Below are 23,261 nucleotides of genomic sequence, written 5' to 3' on the forward strand. Positions count from 1 at the left end.
TAGCTCGGTAATCGTCCACTTAGTTAATTTCCATGCCCAACATGTTTAATTGGAATTAGTGATTCGGTCACCGTCCACTTGGTTAATTTCCATGTCCAACACAGTGATCATTAGGTTCTCCGTTCCTTCAATTCATTGTCTGATGTCTACTGATTTTTTTTTATTATTAATATAAGTATTCGGATTAATTTGCGTGTACTTCGATTAATCCCACGGATCCTGAAATTAACGACCATGTAAGCTTCCAGTAGCCCTGAGATTTATGGGACTCGAACTAGTATTTTTTCAGGAACAAACCTAGAACTTGATTAGTTGAGCTACACCCCTCAGATTATCTACTGAAATTTTTAAATAAACAAGAATACACTGTGATTTTGCTGTGTCTTTAATTTCATTGATCATTATCATTATCATTTATGAACGGGCCAAATCCTTGGGAAGGGAAAACTGATAATATGGTATTGTTTGAAGAAATAATTTATCTACAAATGGGTCAATTTTTATTATAAAATACATCCACATATATATAATTTGAATAAAGAGTCTTTTATCCAACTCAAACAAATATTCTACCTGATGCTGAAATCGTTTTAATATTTTTATGGAGTGAATGATTTATTCCATCTTATATATGAACTTGTAGAACAATTTAAGGGCTTTGACCGTATAAATACAAATAAAATTAATTTTTAAAAAAATCAAGGACCAGAATATATACAATTCTGTCATCCACATTGGTGGACCTAATTAAACAAAAATTCGTCCAACATTTGGAATGAAACCTTACAAGAATATTATTCAAATCCGAGGGCTGCTGCTGCTGTTCTCCCTTGTCTCTTCTAAGACCCACCGTTGTACATAGACGAATCATATGGAGTGCACAGATTAATTGATTGATTCCAGTTATTTACCATTAGGCAAAGCCAAGAGCTACGTGACTGCGAACAAGATGGAGTAATGCAGAAGAGTAAGATTTGAGCTATTTGGTAATTTACGAGTGGTCAAGTCATTTTCGTAATCCTGGAAAATAGAGGGTAAATCCCACCTATATATTACGAATGGTCACAATTATTTTATTTTCATAAATAGTAGCCTCATTTATTTGTTTTTTTAATCACTAAATCCAATGAGATTGAATTCTATGACAAGAGCAGCCTTCACCATTCCTAAACCCCACCTCCATCCACTGAACTTAAAACTTTCCATTGAAAACCCTAAATCTTAATTACCTTCAGGGATGTTGCTCGAGGATCTGACAACAACCCTAGATCACGAGCAATCCAAAATTACTATCATGATTTTTTACCGTGTTTGAAATTGCAGTAATAGTTGTTTTAAAATAATATTTTTATTATTTTTAAAATTTATTTTTAATACTAGCAAATCAAAATATTTAAAAAACATTAAAAAAATAATTTAAAAAAAATCAAAATTCTAACGAACAACATTTTAACAACAATGCCAAACAAACTTTTCACCTCGCAAGGGAATCGTCTTTTCGTGCGAGAGACAATTAAATTGGCATGATACGGACATGGAAGCATGCACATTCCTAGTATCAGTTATCAGAACATGATCTACGAGGATATGCAAATACGCTTGTAGAGTAAATGACAAGGCAATGTTTCTTTCTTTCATGGACTGCCCGTCCCAAGCGCCAATGACTTGGAGCGAGCCCCTCTCAGCTTCTCCCTCCCTCGTTCAGATTATGGACACCATTGGATTTGCTTGGTGAGGCACTATACTTGCTCCTTCATTTCCTCTAACTTAAAACTGGTGTCAAGACTCGACATGTTCTTAATTTCCCATCGAAGAAAAAACTCTGCTGTTACAAGAATGGTCTTCTATCCAGACGTCCTAGCCAAGGGGACGACGTCTACCTTTCCTTGGTTGTAAACAATACAAGAACGATGGGTAATTTGAAGATCTTAGATCAACCCTGTCATGGGCTCCACGCCTTTCATTAATTTCAAGTGGCATTCTAGAAGATCAGATAGAAATTAACATATTTTGAAATTATAACACAGAGGTTGAATTATAGAACTTGGTAGCTTTTTAATTTATTTATAATAATGTAAACTACAGTTCTGATTCCGTTCAATATTGATTTTTCTTTTAAACTTTGTCATGCATTTATATTGAACTTGTTTGATTTCCCTCTTTAAACCAGATTCATTTTCACACTATATATGCATGCCCACGACGAGGAATGATAATACACACACACACACACACACCCCTGTTGATCTCGTTATGACCTGTTTTCAACTAAAGAATCTCCACTAGCATAATTTTTATTTTTTACAAGTCAAAAGGAGAAATAAAATATAGATAAAATTTAAGAGGGGTAATTACAAAAAAATAAAAAATAAAAAATACACCAAAAAGACATCATTGTAGGTTCTTTCAGTACCTTTCCCAAACAAAATCAATGAATTTGTTACCAGAGGTAATTCGGTTTTTTCGCTTGTGTCTATTTTTTATTATTATATTGATCGAGAATAAATTAATATTTTTATATTTTTTTAATTAATAAAATAACATAATTACTTTTAAAACAAAAAAAATATTAAATTGGCATCCAATAGCATTTTTGTCTCACATTTTTTAAATAGTTAAATAACTAAATTAATATCCTTCAAAGCAAAAATTACTAAATAAGTGTTTAGGGTTTTTTTTTTGTATTTTCATCCTTTTTTTTTGTTATAATCAAGTTGACTACAAAACAATTTAGTAATTTGATAAATCTAAACATTATTTAAAAAAGTGGTTTGCGCGTGCATTGCACGTGTCAACATGTAAGATGTGGCCTCGATATTCGGTTAGTGTGCGAGGGGGCTTTGAAGGCCAAACGGTGGTTTATGGGGTAGCATCCAAAATCTATTGGCGGCCATTCCATTCCTGGACGGCACGTGTGGCAAATAGACCTTCGGTTTGGTGTCAGCGATCTTTTTTCTTCTTTTTTCTCTTCTCTTTGATTTCTGTGCCCGACCCTCTGAATTTTCAAAGCAACCCTTCAATTTGTTTCTATCTTTATATTTGGTTTCTATTCCTTTTATTACTATTTATTTTATTTAAAATAATTTATAAAATAATTTTTTTTCAATTTCACCCCTCTTTAATTTTTTTATCTATCAGATTTGACTCTCATTATTCTGATTACTATTTTTTTTTATTTAAGATAATTTTTTAATTTTTTTTCTTCTTACAATTTTATCCTATATTTTTTTCCTATTAAATTTTTTCCTTATTTTTTTTCACTTTAGCTAATTTTTTAAAATTGATATTTTTCTCAATTTCATACTTCAACATTGAATTAGTTGAAAATTGAGTTTTTTTTATTGAGTCTAGGTCTAAGATTTCATGGGTTGCGAGTTTGGAAGATCAACCCAAATTTAGGAGATTCACTCGGGTTTACTTAGTCCTCCCCTTTTTTTAAGTTCATTTTTTTTCAGTTTCATCATTAAACATTTATTTAATTGGAGATTGGACTCTATTATTATTTTTTATTTGATTTCTATAGGATTTTTTACTGATTTTGAAAATAAATCGGGTTATCTCAGGTGTTTTTATTTGTCGTTCTTTGTTAAATCTTGTTTTTTTAAAAAGAAATTTTATTTTTTTAATTAAATGAAAGTAATTGATTAAACATAGACGTGGGATGCTCACTTCATGATATTTTGTTTGTTTTGTTTTTTGAATCGTTTCTCTTACAACGTGTGCTGCGTCTTTTAGCGTCGCTGAGCATCCTATCACAATGGTGTTAGAACCGTCTCTGTGAGTTTTTTTCAAGTAGTGAGGTGATGTCGAAGGTAGAGCGACATTGAATATCTAATGAGCTTTTCCTTTTCTCCTTCCAAATACAATATTGATAATTTATTTTTTATAGTTAATTATTATTGATTTTTTTTTTTTTTTTATTGTCAAGACTTATTAAATTCAATCAAATCAATGATTGAGATCTTAATTCTTTTTTTAAAAAAATATTAGAACCGCCTGAATATCTATCTTTATATTATGAAAAAATTAACTCGATTCATGACGCGGCGCGAGTCACCAAAATATTGACCATCATATAGTGTAAACAAAATATTCATGGCAGCAATTCCTAAATTAAAAAACCCTGGCAACTGATTAAAAAAAGAAAAATTGACCCGCGCTGCTTCTGTCGCCGTCATGACGGCGCCATCTGGCAATCCAAAGTCCAAACAAGACCATGGCTCAAAACGTTCAATAAAGAAGCACACACCTAACGGTTGGTATTATAATTAAATTAAAACCCGAGGTTTATTCTTAATCCGCATTTGATTATCTCTCTCTCTCGATATGTTTTCTTTTTTCTTTCAGACTCGATAGATAATTAAATTAATTGGAAGACCACATTTCCGATTCTCTTTCTTAGTTATTTTCTTCCTATGTTATCTTACCTACATTATCTCATGATGTCTTCTTCCCTGTCTCCTAGGTTTAGGCCCTGAGCTAAAATCTCAAGTGTTTTTTTAGTCTAATAATAAAGTGTTTTTGAATTAATTTATACATCAATTAATATTAATTTTTATTTATTTTTAATTTCAAAGATACGCACCTGCATTACTTGGTATATTTAAATAATTTATTTTGAATCTAAAAAAAAAACCAATCTCATTAACCATTAATGAACTCTTAAATGTAAAATTAGGAATAATGATCTAAAAAGAAAATGCTTGCCCCTCAAAGCAAGTATCAAAATCATCTCTTATGAAGTTTATAAACGAATGAAAGTTTAAATTGTTTTTTGAAGTGTTTTTTTATATAAAAATATATAAAAATAATATTTTTTTATTTTTTAAAAATTATTTTTGATATCAATGCATCAAAACAATTTAAAATATATAAAAAAATTAATTTTTTTTTAAATTTAAATTTTTACAAAACATGAAACACAGTTTAAATGCCATATTCACGGAGGAAGCACCGTTCCCGTCATTCACCGTCAATTCTAGTAACAGTTATTAATCAATCAATCTTACAGATCTCATGCAAGGCTTCCCTTCTAGAATTACTCGCGTCACCGTTATAAAATTACCTTCCAATAAATAATAATAATAATGAAAAAACAATGCCACGGAGTCTTCAAAGTCTCGAAGCCATCAGTCCTCGCATATACGGTGCTAAATTTCCATGGAAAAAGCATTTTGACAAATTCGTACATCTAGAAGGAGCGTGTTTTCACAATTAATATAATATTTCATAACAAGAAGACTTGCTTTTCTTTTTGGGGGTTAAACAAGGATATTTCCGGATTAATTTTCATTTATCTATATAATAAAAAAACAGAATGGCGAGTGCTCCTAAAACAGGGAAGTATTTTTTTATATAAACCATCATGTAAAGAATATTTCAACAATAAAGATATTTTTAGGTTAGTTTTCAGCTATCAAGATTCAAGACTAAATCTTTTTCGATGAAATTCTAAATAAAGTATTTCTGTTTTAATGGACTCAAGAAGATATTTTCTTCAAACTTTGAATGTCAAAGAAAAAAACCCAAATTTCTTTATCATTTAACTAAAACCTTAAAAAAATTATAAAAAATAATCTTAAATTCGTTTGAAAATGACTTTAAAAATAAGTTTAGTATAAAATTAATACTTTTAAGAGTCTTGAATATTAATATATCATCATAAAAAAACACAAAATAAATAAATAAATAAAACTAATGCACTTCCAATTCCACTTTTCCAAAAGCAATAAATGAAAAGGTAACTATTTTCAAAGCAGCAGGGTAGCTATTGAACCAAAGAGAAAATAATAAATGAAAGAAAATGAAGAACCAAAGAGAAAAGGTAACTATTTTCTTTTTTTCGAAGAAAAAAGGTAACAGAGAGTTAAATGAAAAGAGAAAAAACGAAAGGTAAAAAAACAAAAAAGAGGGATCTAATTGAACCAAAGTCTACGTTCATAGCGTACAAGATGCGCCATCTCTCTTCTTCGTTTTCCTGCTGCTTTCCTTCTCCAAGAAAAAATAAAAGAGAAAATCCAATGAAGGAATATCTTAATTTAATCAAAAATACCAATTCAATGTAAGACTGCCATCATACACGTTGACATTTTTCTCCACTATCTATTTATAAGGAGAATGGTTTGTTTGAGGACACAATCCTGTTAACACCTTTGTGTCCTTCAGAGTAAACCACCCTTGTACTCTCTTGCCTTTGTGTTCTTGTTCAAAGGTAGAGATTACATATAATAATTCACATGATCATAGCTTCCCTTGTACTCTCTGCTTTTCTCTAATCCCCTGTCAATTTTCCTCGAAGTTCTTTGCTTTTCCCTTCTTTTCTTGTTCAATTTTGATGCTTGTGTTTTTGGGTTCTTGAATTCTTAGCTTTTAGGGTTCAATCACATCTGGGGTTGGATATTACTGTGAATTCTGCTTCTGGGTATTCCTGTTTTCATTCAAAGGAGCTGCATTTTTAGCATTCTTAAGTATAAAGCCAAAAGGTTCTGGTGTTTGTTAGAGAAAGAGAGACATGGCTGGTGGTGGTAAAAGGAAGAGGTTGAGTCTGAGCAAACTGTACTCGTTTGCATGTGGAAAGACATCTTTAAAGGGTGATCAGTCCCAGATGGGGGCACCTGGGTTTTCCAGGGTAGTTCACTGCAATGAACCAGACTGTTTTGAGGCCAAGATTAGAAGATATAGTGGCAACTATGTTAGTACTACAAAGTACAATGTTGCTACTTTCTTGCCCAAATCATTGTTTGAGCAGTTCAGAAGAGTGGCTAACTTCTATTTCTTGGTTGTGGGTATCTTGGCTTTCACCCCTCTTGCACCTTACACAGCTGTCAGTGCTATTTTCCCCCTTATTGTTGTTGTTGGAGCTACCATGGTTAAAGAAGGTATTGAAGATTGGAAGAGAGCTCAGCAGGTATGGTTTTAATTTTTTATTTGTTTGCTCAGATTGGATATGTTTATTGATTATGGTTTGATGTGTTTGTAATGTCTTCTTGACTTCTCTTAAAGTGAAGTTTCAAATTACTCTCTACTGATTGAATGGTATTCATATGATTTGATGATGAAATTTTGGGATTATTTTTTTATTTTTTTTTGATTTTTTTCATGTTATTTGCTTGGACATATCTGGGAAATATTTTGCATAGAAGTTTAGTAAGGCTTTAGATGACACCGATAAACAAGATGAAAGATCAGAACTTTAACTCATTTTTACTGATTCATGCATCTTATCCTAGACTTTGTGTGACTTATAAGAAATATTGAAACATCAGATACAGGATGAGCCTTCTGCTCTCTCCTAGGGTAATTTGTGCTACACTAGTTAGCATCGAAACTCCTGTTCCCAAGAAACAGGACTATACAAATTGCAGTCCAGTTGATATTGGATATGTTTTACCTGCAACTTCTAAAATGCTTCCGTGTTCTCGTGCATGCTATCAGAGATGTCTGAGTGGCAAATGATAAGTATGCTTGATCATCTATCCTCTATTGAAATTTCTCATATCTGATTTGTACTCTTTTCTTTCGGAATGGATTCTCAGGATATCGAGATGAACAATAGAAAAACTAGAGTGCACCAGGGTGATGGAACTTTCAAATCTACTGGATGGAAGAATCTGAGGGTGGGAGACATAGTGAAGGTGAAGAAGGATGAATACTTTCCAGCAGACCTCCTCTTGCTCTCATCAACTTTTGAAGATGGAATCTGCTATGTTGAGACCATGAATCTAGATGGAGAAACAAATTTGAAACTCAAACAGGCATTGGAGGCAACAGCATTCATGCACGAGGACTCTTACTATAGGGATTTCAAGGCTCTTATCAAATGTGAAGACCCAAATACAAATTTGTACTCCTTCGTTGGCACTCTGGACTTTGAACAGAACCTGTATCCCCTCTCTCCTCAACGGCTTCTCCTCAGAGACTCCAAACTCAGAAATACAGAGTATATATATGGGGCAGTTATCTTCACTGGACATGACACAAAGGTTATGCAAAATTCTACAGCTCCCCCTTCAAAGAGAAGCAAATTTGAGAAGCAGATGGATAAAATTGTTTACTTCTTATTCTTTGTTCTATTTATGATGGCATTTATTGGATCTCTTGTTTTCGGAGTTGCAACTGACAATGACTTGGATGGAGGGAGGATGAAAAGGTGGTATCTCAAACCAGATGAGTCTACTGTTTACTTTGACCCTAAAAGAGTGGTCTTAGCATCAATTTGTCACTTTCTGACTGCTCTCATGTTGTACAATTACTTCATCCCAATCTCCCTGTACGTGTCAATTGAAGTCGTCAAAGTTTTTCAGAGCAGTTTCATCAACAACGATATCAATTTGTACTATGAGCCATCTGACAGGCCAGCACATTCTCGCACCTCAAATTTGAATGAGGAACTTGGGCAAGTGGACACGATACTTTCTGACAAGACTGGAACATTGACCTGCAATTCCATGGAGTTCATCAAGTGTTCTGTCGCGGGGACTGCTTATGGCCATGGGGTTACAGAGGCTGAGCGGGGAATGGGTGTGAGAGAAGGTGAAAGTGTGAATGGTTGGGACCAGAGCAAGGATTCTTCCACTACAAAACCGCACATTAAAGGTTTCAATTTTAAAGATGAAAGGATTATGGATGGGAACTGGGTCCATGAACCCCAAGCTAACATCATTGAAAATTTTTTCCTCTTGTTGGCAATCTGTCACACTGCCATACCTGATGTGGATGAAGAAACGGGGAAGATTTCATACGAAGCTGAATCACCAGATGAAGCAGCATTTGTGATTGCTGCAAGAGAAATTGGTTTTGAATTCTACAAAAGGACTCAAACAAGCGTTGCAGTGCGTGAGTACAATCCAAAGACTGGGAAGAAAGTTGAAAGGGTGTATACAGTTCTGAATGTTTTGGAGTTTAACAGTGCAAGAAAGCGGATGTCTGTGATAGTAAGAAATGAGGAGGGGAAACTGCTATTACTTTGTAAAGGTGCTGACAGGTTTGTGATCAACTACCTTGAAACCCTTGAAATTGGAAAATTCCTTGTCTTTTAACCTATTGCTTATTAATTAAATTTAACCTGTATCATATGCAGTGTCATGTTTGAAAGGCTTGCTAAGAGTGGAAGGGGGTTTGAAGAGGAGACCAAGAATCATGTGAATGACTATGCTGATTCTGGCCTGAGGACCCTAATACTTGCCTATCGTGAACTTGCTGAAGAAGAATACAAAATTTTTAACCAGAAATTCACCGAGGCTAAGAATTCAGTTAGTGCAGATCGGGAAACATTGATTGATGACATGGCAGAGAAGATCGAGAGGAATCTAGTTCTTCTTGGCGCAACTGCTGTTGAGGATAAACTCCAAGAAGGGGTGAGTAAGAAAACCTAAAATGTTCTAAAATAAACCGGCCTTTTTAGAGATCTTGAATTTTTTGTTCTTATACTGTGTACCCTTTAGGTTCCTGCCTGCATAGACAAACTTGCTCAAGCTGGAATTAAGATGTGGGTTTTGACTGGAGACAAAATGGAGACTGCCATAAACATTGGGTATGTTGTTTTTTGAAAAAGAGTGTTTGTATTGACACTTTTAAGATGAGTGGACATTTCATATTATACGTGGAGGCATCTGACTTAAAATTTTGAATATGCAGCTTCTCCTGTTGTTTGCTTAGACAAGGAATGAAGCAGATCATAATCAATTTGGAGAATCCAGAGATCCTGTCATTGGAAAAAACAGGAAACAAGGATGCCATTACTAAGGTAAAGACTGCTTTAATTCATCAAAGATTTCAGTCCACTTCAGGTTATTTACCCGTGATTTATTTTCCTTTTCTCCTGGTGTCATCTCGGTTGGGAGAAAGGGTGTTGAAGTCAAAGATGCACCTTAATTGTTATGAATCTATATGTGATATTGATGGTATATACATTCATTTTCCAGGCATCAAGGGAAAGTGTTCTTCGTCAAATAACTGATGGAACGGCCCTGCTTACTGGACCAAGTGGAACTGCTGAGACATTTGCATTGATAATTGATGGAAAATCACTCGCTTACGCATTAGAGGATGACATGAAACATTTGTTTCTAGATCTTGCTATGAGTTGTGCATCTGTCATTTGTTGCCGTTCATCACCAAAACAGAAAGCACTGGTGGGTTATTATTCTTAGTTTTTCACTGCTGTAGGTGCATGTGTTGTTAGATAGTAAAGACTTTCTTCTGTACACTTCTCTTGAAAGAATAATTGTTTTAAATGGTAAAATACAGGTTACAAGACTAGTCAAATCTGGAACCAGGAAAACAACATTAGCAATTGGTGATGGTGCCAATGACGTGGGTATGCTTCAAGAAGCAGATATTGGAGTCGGAATCAGTGGTGTTGAAGGAATGCAGGTCTTTTCCACAGAACAGCTTACATCTCAATTAATTGTTGAAAATATTTCTCTACTTGATTGTAATTCTCACCACCTGTTAACCCTATTTTATGCTTGTTTTCAACTCAGGCTGCCATGGCAAGTGATGTTGCAATTGCTCAGTTTCGGTATTTGGAGCGTTTACTACTTGTACATGGGCATTGGTGTTACAGGAGGCTCTCATCTATGGTAAGGTCATTCATATGTTTGGATTTGGACATGGCTTAATATTTCAGTATGGGCATTAAATTAACGTCAATGATTATTGATGAATGTGAAATGTCATCATGAGTTTTCACCTTTTCATGATTATACTGATATATATATATATTTTCATATGCAGATATGCTATTTCTTCTACAAGAACATTGCCTTTGGTTTCTCCATTTGGCTATATGAGGCTTATACATCATTTTCTGCACAGTCTGTATACGGTGATTGGTTTTTGTCATTTTATAATGTCTTCTTCACGGCTCTTCCAGTTGCCGCTTTGGGTATCTTTGAACAAGATGTATCTGCTGCAAGCTGTCTCAAGGTATCTCACTCACTCACTTAGCAGACTCAATTATGGTCATTAGATGGTTAGTAAAGCAAAGTAAACATCTTGGCCAAATTTTGATCATTTTTTGACTTATTTCATATTTCAGTATCCTCTACTATACCAAGAAGGCGTGAAAAATCTCCTCTTTGGGTGGCGCCGAGTACTTCATTGGCTGGGTAACGGGTTCTATACTGCACTAGTCGTTTTCTTCTTCTGCTCAACTGCACTGCAGCACCAAGCCTTCAACCGTGATGGAAAAACTGTTGGGATGGATGTTTTAGGAGGAACCATGTATACTTGCATCGTGTGGGCTGTGAACTTGCAGATGGCATTGACTGTTTGTTACTTCACCAAAATACAGCGTGGCCTAATTATATATTGTCTTTGTATGTTGTACATTTTCTTCATGGGATTTGGGTCCCTGTCTCCGTCAATGTCTGCAATTGGCTACAAACTCTTTACAGAAGCCCTTGCCCCGGCTGCTTCTTACTGGTTTACAATCATATTTGTGATAATCGCAGCACTGTTGCCCTTCTATGCATATTCAGCAATTGAAACAAGGTTCTTTCCCATGTACCACCAGATGATACAAAGGTTAGAGAGTGGGAAACATGAAGATGATCCTGAGTATTGTGATATGATGCGACAAAAGTTATTGCAGCCACCAACATCAGTAGGTTTTTCAGCACGGTTGGCAGCACGAGCTAATAAGTTAAGGCGTAAGAATAAGAATCAGCCACAATAATAGCTGATTGTTCCTGGAGGGCATCTGTCAACATTTCTGGGTTGTGGTTATCTGCTCAGAAGCTGAACTCTGTCCCAGCTGTATACGACTTAATGAGGCTTCTACTTTACCAGAAGGTATGGCCCTGCAAGTTAAGAGTTTTTGGTGATTTTTTATGGAAGCATCGTTCAGCTGTACCATAAGTGGAACAGGAGACTTATGCCAAAAGGAATTTAAATTTTGTTTGTTGTAAAAGAAATGTAATTTTTATACCAACTTGTATTATTATTACAATGTATTTAGGACACCATTGAATTGGTCGTAGATTTGGATTGTATTTGTTGTTTACAAGAATAAACTCTTCTTTTTCTTATTGTAACTTGTAGTTCTATTGAGTTTATTATTTTTTATTACTTCTTAATAAACTTGGATTCTTGTTTACTATTGATTATGGAGTAGAGGAATTTTCGTTTTCTTGTCTTTAATTCCCTATGCTTGATGAATTTGTTGAATCTCCTGAAGCACACAACGGATATCTAGCTTGTAACTGCAGTTAAATGTTAAAACAGCAGGCGGCCAAACGCCCTCTCATTCTTAGCTGAACATTCATTGATTGGAACTTGAAATTCTCGGCTATAATGTTCTTTCTCTTTTCCTTTTTGGTAATCTTGGCCATAACGTTGTTTCCTTGGCAGAATAAATGTCAATATAATTGTTTGTTCTTTACCTGGGAAACACCAGAGAGGGAACTGATAAGTGAACTTCCTTATTGCCCTGGTTTGATTTCTAAATGAGTTAGTTGCACAAAAGCTTTAGCCCTAATCTCAGTGGTTTCAGGTTGAATTTTAAATGAGTCAATTTGATCTATAATTGTGTTGCCCTTTACTGCAAGTTCCCATTCCATCTCTCACCCACAGTTAGCATCCGTATCTGAGTTTGCTCTTGCCAAGCCAGATTAATCCAATTCTGCAGAATTCTTTGTAAGGATCACAGAACAGAATATTGATTTACGTACGACCATAATTTGCAGCACACATTTTGTTTTGTTACTGCAAAAATATACTGAGCCAGGATTAAGTGAATGGTTAATCCATTAGTTGATGCATAGAAATGGCTGTATCTGGATGGATCTGTAGATGATATCGCCTCAATTATGATAGGGAAAATAGAGTTACTCATACAATGAGTTCTTCACATAAATGCAACTGGCCATCATCAGTAATTGCAAGAAACTGAAGTTCATGCAAAAACATCTTACATTGCCATAACCATGATCTTATTCTTAGCAATCCAATTACACGGATTAACAACTACCCTTTTTCCATTGAATCATTGCATCCAGTTTTCATGCATTCAGAGGCCAAATTGCTTTCTCAAATGCAGACCGTTGGCCTTGAATGATATGGCAGCCGGTTTCCTAACTTCCATAGATTGGTGATGCCACCAGTAATGTCATGTAGCAGAAAAATTAGTAATGAAAATCTTGGACTGGTAGATAAAATGTCGTTTTCATGTTATTTATTTATGTCGACAATTCCAACCACTACAATAAATATAACATTATGCAATCTACAAGTTGTGTTAACGATGTTTCAAGTGGGATTCAGGTCTCTCCTCCTTCCATCTTGTTTACAGGTATCCCATGACCAGATCTTAAAAGAATTACATCTACACACAAGAAATTACGAGAAAGATGATAGAAAAAAATAAGTGAAAGGAAAAGGTCATCGGATCATGCCAAACCATCAATGATATTGCAGATCGCCAGATCCCCATCAGAGAACAAAATGCTAATGACATATTAATGGATATTGCAGATCCCCGCGACGTCCATGTCCATGTATTAACAAGACCATACCCATCATCGATCAGGCTCTATGGAACTTTGATGCCAAGAAAATCAGCAGCAGATTTTGCCATGACGTTTGCAAACTCATTAAAACTCAAAACACCATCTCCATTGGTGTCAGCCTCTCTCATCATATCTGATAGCTCACGATACGTCAAAGGGTGTCCCATTTTAGCCATTGATCCTGCAAGCTCAGCAGCAGTAATGAATCCATTGCCATCCCTGTCAAATGATCGAAAAACCTCCAACAACTGCTCCTGGTTGATCAATACTTCTTCATTCATATCAGGCAATATAGCACTGACCAGCTCATCAAACTCAACATAACCATTTCCATTAGCATCCATGTTTGATAACAGAACATGAAGTTGATCACCTGTAGGTTTGAGGCCAAGAGAACGTAGAAGCGCAGCGAGCTCCAGCTGCGTGAGGCTGCCATCGGAATCCATGTCGAAGCGAATGAAGATGTCCTTGAGCTGCTTGAGCTGATCGGTCTGAAGGGTTGCCATCATGTCTGGATGGAAATGGAGGAGGTGAAAGGAAAGGAAATTAAAGGAAAGGAATGGTTTTTTTTCTTTTTTTTTGTATCTGTATTTTGGCTGGTTAAGGATGCGGGGCTAATTGAGTGTTGTTCTTTTCAACTGGAATGGTTCAACCAAAACCGCGTTATATCATTGCCGTGTTATGTGGGGGGTAAAAACGAGCAAAGGAATTACGCAGTCAAGTTTCTGAAATATTCTCTGTGAACGTTGGGGCATGTGGGTTCGCGGTGGCGTTGCCTTATTTTTTTCAAAACTCCATGTTTGCTATTTTTGTGCTCTATTTTGATCTTTCTCAGGACATAGTTGTCTTAGAAAGAATTATTACAAGAAAGTATCTGGAACAGAATAATGGTACTTTTTGTACATTCATCTAAAAACCTTGACACCGGCTTTGAAGGGCGTTGAGTTCTCTTTTCATACTCTATTCATTATTATAAAATTAATCGAGAATAAATAAATATTTTTTTAATTTAGATTGCACAATAAAAAAAACTATGATATAGCAAAATAAAAAGAATATGGCATGAAAGAATATTTCAAAATAATTTTTTTTATTATAATTTAAACTTATAGAAAATTTTTATTTGATCAAATATAAAAAATAATGAACAATTAAAATGCATAGTAAAATAATAAAAATACTCTTAAAATAAAATAGAAATTGAATGATTTTTGAAGGTTTAGTATCGATAGTAAAATATTTTAATTAATTTAATACATTTATGTGAATAAAATTAGAATGAATCATCATTAATTGTGAATGTTTTTAATTTAATATGTATCTTATAGTATTTAACATATATGTTTATTTTATGTTTACGTTTAAATATATCATATTAATACGTTTGATTTTGATCCATAAAAAATACACTTAATCATAGAAAATATTAAAGGGCTTAATTTTAATTAGTGGGTCTATAGAAAAAATCACAAAACAACTATTAATTATTGAAATAAATAAATTTTAATAAAATATTAAATAATGGGAAAAAAACAAATTAAAAAAAAAAAGGAAAGTGGGGTCAGGGTGTGACAACAGGGCTCGCGTGCTTCGTCGGCCGGATGTGCATGGCCTTGGCGTTAAAAAAATCAAGAATAGAGGTGAGCAGCGTGTCATCAGCAACAAGTGGAACTTTTGATGACTGTTTCGTCGAAAAATCGGTAGCCGCTAGTTTTGACCTCAAAAGTCAAAACCCAATTTCTATACTATTTTTACCTTTAAATCATCCCATCAATATTTAGAGCGTGTTTGGTATTGTGGTAGCTTTTGTGGTTGTGGTTTAAAAAAAACAGTTTAATAAAAAGTACTTTTTGTGAGGTTGATTTCAAAAAAAGTTGGTGTTTGGTTAAAACTATGGTTGAAGTTGTGGTTTTAAAAAAAGCAGTTTCTTGTGTTTGGTTAAAAAACTGTGGTTGAAATTGTGGTAGAAAAAAAGCAGTTTTGTGTTTGGTAAAACTGTGGTTTAAATTGTGGTTAAAAAAAATAGTTTTTTTTGTTTGGTTAATATGATTTGTGTTTTATATTTGATTTGAATTAATTAAAAGGACATATATAGACACACATATATAATTCCAAAACATAGGTGTTTTGTAATTATGATTACATAACAAAATGAAATATCATTATACATTAATGTACTCCTTTATTGTTCCATCAAACTATTTGCAATTCCATCGCGTACAAAATCCATACGTGAAGGCCTTTGTGAGCCTTGAACGGCCGAAGCCTGAACAATATCAGGTAAAAAGTCATCTGGAATTAAATTGGGGTTGCGATCATACTCAGAAAAAACTGCATCATCTTGCGATCTCCTTCTAATATAGTTATGTAGTGCCATTGATGCAACTACAATCTCAACTTGTGTTTTGTACGGATAAGCAGGCATGTTTTGCAAAATTTTCCACCTCTGTTTCCATACCCCAAAAGAACGTTCGATCACGTTACGTAGTGACGAGTGTGCACGATTAAACACTTCTTTCCGACCACTTGGTTGTCCACGCCGCCTAAATTCTTGGAAGTGATACCTCTCGCCTTTGTAGGGACCTAAATACCCATACTCGTTTGGATATCCAGCATCAACCAAATAGTATTTTCCTGCAAATAATAACAACATGGTAATTAATAACAGAACTTTTAAAAATATATATTATATTCCTTCAATTACCAAATCTTCAATTTAGTCAAAATCACAACCTTCTGGAGGTTTTGGAAATTTGATATTGCTATTGTCAATAGCCTCAAGAAAAATACGCGTATCATGGGCACTGCCTTCCCATCCTGCCCACACGAACATAAATTGCATGTCGAAACTACAAGCGGCCATGACATTTTGTGTTGGTACACCTTTTCTTCCAATATATGGAATTTGATTTGCAGATGGTATGCAGGCACGAACATGTGTTCCATCAATTGCACCGACACAATTCTACAGGCCAAAAAAACATTAAGTACTCATAAACATTTATAACATATTTCATATTCATTTGAACAACTTAATTAAACTACTTAATTAAACAAAAATTCATCTTACCTTGAAATGTGGCATAAATCTTGGATTCATAGCAATTTCTCTTGGTATGCTCGTAAATTGTGGATCTACTGGTTTTATGATTTCCACAGCAAACAAACGTAATGATTTAAGCACTTCTTTAAAACATCTACTAATAGTTTCACCTGAATGCTGAAATCGTTCCTGCACTTGTCTATTTGACGCCCCAACTGCTATTGTAAATAGAAACATTGCAACCTTTTCAATAACGCTCATTCTTCTTGACGGTTTTAAGCCATGGTGCGTTTCTAATTCAGTGCATAGACTCAACAAAGTGGTTGCGTCCATCCTGAACATGTTAACACTTCGTTTCCAATGACCTCTTAAAACTTCTGTCAACCAACGCATCCCTGTATTATACGAAACCATACATGGTTCTTTATACATATAATTAATATAACACATGTTTATAGCTCCAGCTGTGCATATAATTAATTTTTTCAAATCAAAATGCGTCATTAAAATAAATTCATCGTCATCATCACTGTCATCGTCACCGTCATCATCACTGTCATCGTTACTATCGTCAGCGTCGTTTCCATCACTGTCATCTCCAGCACCAGAAAATGAGGCACCACTACCTTCACAACTAGGATAATTAATGTGGTCTACAATGCGGTTCATTACATTATCATAATTGCCATCGAAATCCCCATTAAATATGTCATTAAACCGTGAATCATCCATAACTTCAATTACATGAAAACAAAAAAAAAATTATATGTTGTTAATAAAAATATTTAAATAATTACATATCATTTAATAAAAAAGAACTATCAAATGGTTGGTGCAACATAAGTTTTTTCATACCTGTAAAGCCAAACAAAAACAGTGTTCCACTTGCTTGTATGAAATGCAGTTGAGGAGGTTTGAGAGATTTGTTATGAAGCAAAAAAGTTCTTTGAAAGTTGGCTTACAAACAATCCTCTTTATATAGAAAAAACTCACTGCTTTTTACGTCTCTTTTACAAGCAATTTTATTCAGTTTACAATACAAGTACATTATCACATGTAGACTGTAAAAGTAACATATAATGTTACTTTTACAGCTAATATATTCTGACATGTATTTTTTCACCTTTTGTTCTCATTATATTATTCAAGATTCCTTGGCCCACTTTTTTTTTCTTTTCTTATCACCATGACAGTGCACACTAACATGTACATAAATCATCTGAAAAGCAACAAATATTGTATTCCAAGAACTGTAACTGGAGATTCAACTGACACCTCACAAAATAAACATAATTTATATATATGAACTCCAACAGCAACGCACAAAAGAGAGCAGCATGTATTCCAATAATAGGTGACAAATCCAACAGCTCAAACAGCAATGATAGTAGCACATACACATATATTTCATGCACTGGCTCCTATGCACACAGTAGCTAAGACAATATTCAAAACTCACTTGCACACAATAGCTGAAAAATCATGTTAACAGCAATGAATAACATTAAACTGCACAAGCACAGAAATGCTCAGCTTCCATCAATTCTCACTGCAGAACAGAACACAAATGCTCCTTATCACACTGCACAAGCACACAGTAGCTGAAACAATCATGTTAACAGCAATGAATAACATTAACTGTACAAGCACAGAAATGCTCAGCTTCCATCAATTCTCACTGCAGAACAGAACACAAATGCTCCTTATCACACTGCACAAGCACACAGTAGCTGCACATGGTATCTCAATTACTTGCAGCTTTCTTATCACCATGCAGCACACATCAACTCACAGCAGAAAAAGAAAATAAACAAATATTCACACAGCTTCACACATACGGCTGCAGCTCCCATCACCTCACAGCAGAAAAGAAAACACACCAACATTTCACACAGTAGCTGCACATGGTTTATTACAATTACAGCTGGACACACAAGGCAACAGATCCCATCAACTCATGGCATAAAAGAAAACAAACAAGGCTGCACATGGTATATTATAATAGAACATACATTTTAACAGCAACACTCAATATTCAAGACCTTCAGGGAATAACACAGTGAAGGAAAATTACCAACAAATTCAATCCAATGGTCAACCATTTTAACATTAATAACAACAGAAGTGACAGTTTTAATTCATTGATAAAATACAACATTAAAAACTAACAATATCCTCATACAAGTATATTAGCTCCCGAAAAGTAGTTTAATATAAATACAACAATAAACAAATTACCGCAAATGGAAATGCCCATATATCTCAACACGAAATGTGGAAGAATACAATGACTCGGATAAACTTCGGCAATTGGAAAAAACTCATTTTTAAAACCGGCATCCCATTATTCTGCAACAATAAAATAAAACTGTATAAATACATTAAGCAAGTGAATAGTTAATTGATTAACGGTTAAGAAAATGTAATAATACCATGTCAGCTAAGCACGTTTAGTGCGTGCATACATTCGTTGCAGCCATCTCAACTTCTGCTCCTTATCACCCATACTAGCCCACATTTCTCTTTTCCTTCTTAAACTCAAATACTCTGTAGCAAAGTCGTGGAACTCATCTTCAATTGAAACTCCAGGAATTGAGTGCAGCTCGGCCATCACCTCGCGAATACTACAGCCTTCGCGATCCAAATTAACAGACGTGGAATCACTCTTAGTCGATATACTCTCAAGTAGTTGATTGCACCTTGACAGCAGCTGAATTCCAGATGTTTTCTTCTTTCTATCTCGCACATCATAATGATCTCGTTCTTTTCTTTTGTCACCGCTTTTTGTGTTGCTGCTGCTAGACATATTTATCCCTCCAACCATTCGAGCCATGTCAGTCTGGAAATCTGGAATCACGTCTTCCTCCGAATCACCGCTGCCCTCTTCCAAACCATCATGAGCAATATCGGCATTGCTTGTACCAGGATCAACATCACTGTCAGCAGGTACACCTGATGAAGGAGCCCATGCATACGCTCCAGTTGCGACAATGTTGGAATACATTCGGTCAAATTTATTCTTCAAAGACTGCTCAATACCGACATGTCTGAATTTTTTGGCTCCTCTAATTTCCTGCATATAAATTAAATCAAGTAATGAAGGATCAAGACTAGTAAAATTTTGGTATTGGAATTTGACAACAATAAAAGAAATTGTTAGGATGAAAAGGAATGTACCTGAATTTTTTGTTTCCACCACTCATCGCTAGCTGAAATTGTGCCTAATTCACTATTCCAGCCAACACCAGTTTCAGAAACCAGCTTATTCCATATCCTCCAATCCTTTTTGCATCCATCCCATTTGTTTTTCAATTGTGTTTTGGTGAATGCATGACCAGTTTGTTCTTTGAATGATGTTATGAGAAATTTCCACCCCGTTTTATCGAAATGAGTATTAGGTCTCATTCCCATATCAATTGCCTTAATGCATATATCACAAAATATATGCAACATTTCCTTTGTCCAAGCAGCCTTATCAAAAGATTCAAGACCTTCCATGATATCTTTTAAAACATTTAACAAAAGTTTGAAATCAATCAATGATATCAATTACATTGTGGGACATACATAAATCGTGGACTAAAACAATAATAAAACACTCAATGTTCAGCATTTATAAAAGTTGTGTGGTTAGCAACAAACATTAACCATGCATGTATTTGAATGAGAATGTTCCCATTAATGCGTAATGAAAACTAATTGAAACCCATTAATTTTCAACTGTTCAGGAAACTCAGTTTCAGCCATGATATAATATTTGAATTATCAAGCAACACTTCAATGTCATCATGCTGTTTGGAAGCTAAAAAAAAAGGGGAAAAAACAAACAGAATATAATTTATTTCTACATTCAAAGTAACCCAACTTTCTTTCGCAGCATACAAACACACAAAAGGAAACTCAAAATTTTGATTTTGACTGCATAAGTAGAAATAAACGTAATCCTATATGACATGCTAACAGGGCACTCATTACGATTACAATAAACACACGCACAGTAAAGAAATCTACCGTTGCTCAAACAGAAACAACATTAATGTGCATAGTAAACATATCAGACCATGAAGAACAACACATAAATGAAATTTCAAAGCATCACATTGTTTCCATTAAGCAAATAATCCAGCAGCAGCACTATCAGCTGGTAGTAGACATAAAAAACAAAACCAGATTTAAACAAAGAACAACAGCAGACAAGCAGTACATATAAGCAATTAAACACTTCTTTCCGACCACTTGGTTGTCCACGACGCCTAAATTCTTTAAAGTGATACCTCTCGCCTTTGTTACTATATATTGTGCACAAGGTTATCACAATCCATCATAATATCCATGTCCAATATTACAAATCACAAAAGTGTGAGCCATACTAGCAATAATCAAGGTTTTGCTATCTACTGGCGATATGAGAAACTAGAAAACTAAGAGATCTACATACATGTATTATTGACCATGTCTTGTATGAAAATCTTGTTAAAGAGATAAGGGAAATATCTAAACCAACAACCAAAAAAAGTCAGCATTTATGGACAAGACCATCAAATTCAACAAACAAGTGAATCTTATGAAATGAAAAGCAGAGAAATAAATCAGTTTGTATTGTAACAGTAGGAAACTAGCAACCAACGAAGTGGGCCGAGATATTTCAACTGGGAACAGAATACAATAGAGCAAATAATCCAATTGACCCAAAATTAATTTCATGGTACCTTAATTCCAATATAAAACACACGTAATGTGCACAGTAAAGAACTCTACAGTTTATCAAGTAGAAACAACCTCAATGCGTACAGTAAACAGATCAGCATGGATGCATGACATTGTTTCCAGATTAATTAATTTTAATGAAGCAGCAGCATTGTAGGCTAGACATCAACAGAAAAACAAATTTCAACAAAGAACAACACATAATTACGCACAATACAAAGACCAAACAGCAGCACAGAAATGAAATTTTTAGCTCAAGTAAAAAAAATTAAAGAACGCACATTACAGGTCATGAAGCAACACAGAAATGCAATGAAATTTGCTCAATTAAAAAAATTAACGAAGGCACAATAAACAGAAGAGAACAGCAACATCAAACTACTCTTTTTAGCTTAATTCAAACAAACCAAGAACGCATAGTAAACAGATCATGCAGCATCACAGAAATGCAATTTTTAGCTAAAAAAAAACTAAAGATGGAGATAAAGGCAAGAACTTACCTCTGTCTCTCTCTTATGTGACTTTTCCCAGCACGGTTCTGCAGCGTTTTTCTACAAAAAGAAACAATGGAGACCCAAAACAGAAATGAAATTTTGAGCTAAATTTTAAAAAAAAATTAACGAAGATAAGGCAGGTACTTACGGGTCTCTCGCTCGTGTGACCTTTCCCAGCATGAAGCTGTTGGGTTTTTCTGCAATGGTAACAATGGAGGGACAGATCGGTGAAGGTTTGGGTGACGATCTTTGTGGGTGTTTGGAAAGAAAAAGGGACTGGGGAAGGATGCTCTCAGAACTGGCGTCGTCCTGTACGTGATTGTTTTTGCAAAATTTTGAAAAAGGGTTGTTGTCGGCAAGAGATGAGAGAGGGGAACAGTCTGGGGAAGGTGGAAAATGGGAGTTTGTAGATCAATGGCCAAATTGATTTGCCAATTAACCGTGCTGTGAACAATTTGGGTGAGGGTTGGGAAAGTTTTGTGACTGTAATGGGAAAGTAAGGGGAAAGTGTCGGTGATGAGAGAGAAGAGAAAATGCATGAAAAGCAATTGGTAATTGCTTTTCAAAAACTGCAGTCCAACCTTACTTTTGGACTGGGACCCACACCAATAAAAAATGTGGTTGATGTTAACCAAACACTATGTTGTAGATTTTACTTTCAACCGCGAACGCAATAGCAAATCCAAACAGCATCTTAAAAACTATTTTTAAACCTCAAAATATATTTTTAATCAACTCTAAGAACTCAAAAATTATGATTCTCTCCTCCCTTCTCTCTCATTGATTCTCCCCTCATTCTACATACACGGGCCTCATGTTAACACTAATAAATTTTGGGGACCATTCTATATAAACCTTGAGCACTGAGGACCAGAATGAATTCACGTTTGTAAGAAATTACTTTAATTTTAATTTAATTTAATTTTTGTATAAGGATGTTGTTTTTTTAGCACCATAGCTAGCCTATTCATAGGTGCAGTGCAACCCTTCATTATCTTTTAGTTAATTATTTTAATTTAATTAATAATAATGTAATTTAATTTAGTCAATAAATAATATTTACAGAGGAGGCAAAAAGAAAGATAATTTCTTGTGAAAGCATTGGCAAGTTTGGATGGCTGATAAAACTCCGATGAAGAGTGATTTGTTCGGTAATTTGTTAGAAATTATTTTTATTTAAAAATATATTAAAATAATATTTTTTTTAATTTATTTAATTTATTTTTAACATCAGCATATCAAAACAATCTAAAATTATTAAAAAAATTAATTTGAAATTGAAAAAACTCAAAAACATTTAAAAATAAATTGTACCTTGGATGACACGGGAAGGTTAGTTTTTGAATGGATTGGCCTGGGAGCATGAAGGTTTGAAAGTTATCGCTTCTGTTGAATGTTCAAATTGAGGAGAGAATTCAGTGGTTGACTAGTGAAAACCATTCAGGGTGTGAAATCAAAATTGAGTTTGCTAATAAAACCAATAATTAATCAAACCCATCTGAAAAG

The 23,261-nt window shown here is 34.5% G+C and overlaps 4 protein-coding genes across 4 annotated transcripts; 1 reads left to right on the forward strand and 3 right to left on the reverse strand.

Annotated features, from left to right (window-relative positions):
- The first annotated feature begins 5,974 nt into the window (after window positions 1-5,974).
- Window positions 5,975-12,105, forward strand: LOC7466932 (putative phospholipid-transporting ATPase 9). The gene is made up of 10 exons (XM_002314864.4): window positions 5,975-6,907; window positions 7,536-8,983; window positions 9,080-9,356; window positions 9,444-9,532; window positions 9,637-9,745; window positions 9,924-10,133; window positions 10,249-10,374; window positions 10,485-10,583; window positions 10,738-10,929; window positions 11,042-12,105. Exons 1-10 carry the CDS (start codon window positions 6,512-6,514, stop codon window positions 11,678-11,680), a joined length of 3,585 nt encoding a protein of 1,194 aa, XP_002314900.3. The 5' UTR covers window positions 5,975-6,511; the 3' UTR covers window positions 11,681-12,105.
- Window positions 12,106-13,148: 1,043 nt separating this feature from the next.
- LOC7489386 (probable calcium-binding protein CML16) lies at window positions 13,149-14,400 on the reverse strand. Its single transcript, XM_024610101.2, has one exon. It carries the CDS (start codon window positions 14,018-14,020, stop codon window positions 13,535-13,537), a length of 486 nt encoding a protein of 161 aa, XP_024465869.1. The 5' UTR covers window positions 14,021-14,400; the 3' UTR covers window positions 13,149-13,534.
- Window positions 14,401-15,693: 1,293 nt separating this feature from the next.
- LOC127905866 (protein ALP1-like) lies at window positions 15,694-17,286 on the reverse strand. The gene is made up of 4 exons (XM_052456483.1): window positions 17,085-17,286; window positions 16,582-16,949; window positions 16,245-16,476; window positions 15,694-16,145 (listed from the first exon to the last, which is right to left on the reverse strand). Exons 1-4 carry the CDS (start codon window positions 17,284-17,286, stop codon window positions 15,694-15,696), a joined length of 1,254 nt encoding a protein of 417 aa, XP_052312443.1.
- A 1,393-nt stretch (window positions 17,287-18,679) lies between these two features.
- LOC127905895 (uncharacterized) lies at window positions 18,680-19,617 on the reverse strand. Its single transcript, XM_052456726.1, has 2 exons — window positions 18,987-19,617; window positions 18,680-18,903 (listed from the first exon to the last, which is right to left on the reverse strand). Exon 1 carries the CDS (start codon window positions 19,556-19,558, stop codon window positions 18,995-18,997), a length of 564 nt encoding a protein of 187 aa, XP_052312686.1. The 5' UTR covers window positions 19,559-19,617; the 3' UTR covers window positions 18,680-18,903; window positions 18,987-18,994.
- Between the last annotated feature and the right edge of the window lie 3,644 nt (window positions 19,618-23,261).

The sequence above is a fragment of the Populus trichocarpa genome, chromosome 10 (assembly GCF_000002775.5).
Source record: "Populus trichocarpa isolate Nisqually-1 chromosome 10, P.trichocarpa_v4.1, whole genome shotgun sequence".
In the NCBI taxonomy this organism is placed as follows: domain Eukaryota; kingdom Viridiplantae; phylum Streptophyta; class Magnoliopsida; order Malpighiales; family Salicaceae; genus Populus; species Populus trichocarpa.

Excerpts from the sequence above, each read along its gene's own strand:
- LOC7466932 (XM_002314864.4), top strand. The coding sequence starts at position 6,512 with ATGGCTGGTGGTGGTAAAAGGAAGAGGTTGAGTCTGAGCAAACTGTAC. Across the intron at positions 8,984-9,079 it reads CTTTGTAAAGGTGCTGACAG|TGTCATGTTTGAAAGGCTTG; the intron begins GTTTGTGATCAA and ends TATCATATGCAG. Across the intron at positions 10,584-10,737 it reads ACAGGAGGCTCTCATCTATG|ATATGCTATTTCTTCTACAA; the intron begins GTAAGGTCATTC and ends TTTCATATGCAG.
- LOC7489386 (XM_024610101.2), bottom strand. The coding sequence starts at position 14,020 with ATGATGGCAACCCTTCAGACCGATCAGCTCAAGCAGCTCAAGGACATC.
- LOC127905866 (XM_052456483.1), bottom strand. The coding sequence starts at position 17,286 with ATGGATGATTCACGGTTTAATGACATATTTAATGGGGATTTCGATGGC. Across the intron at positions 16,950-17,084 it reads TGATGACGGTGACGATGACA|GGATGCGTTGGTTGACAGAA; the intron begins GTGATGATGACG and ends CGTATAATACAG. Across the intron at positions 16,477-16,581 it reads GATTTATGCCACATTTCAAG|AATTGTGTCGGTGCAATTGA; the intron begins GTAAGATGAATT and ends TTTGGCCTGTAG.
- LOC127905895 (XM_052456726.1), bottom strand. The coding sequence starts at position 19,558 with ATGTATTCCAACATTGTCGCAACTGGAGCGTATGCATGGGCTCCTTCA.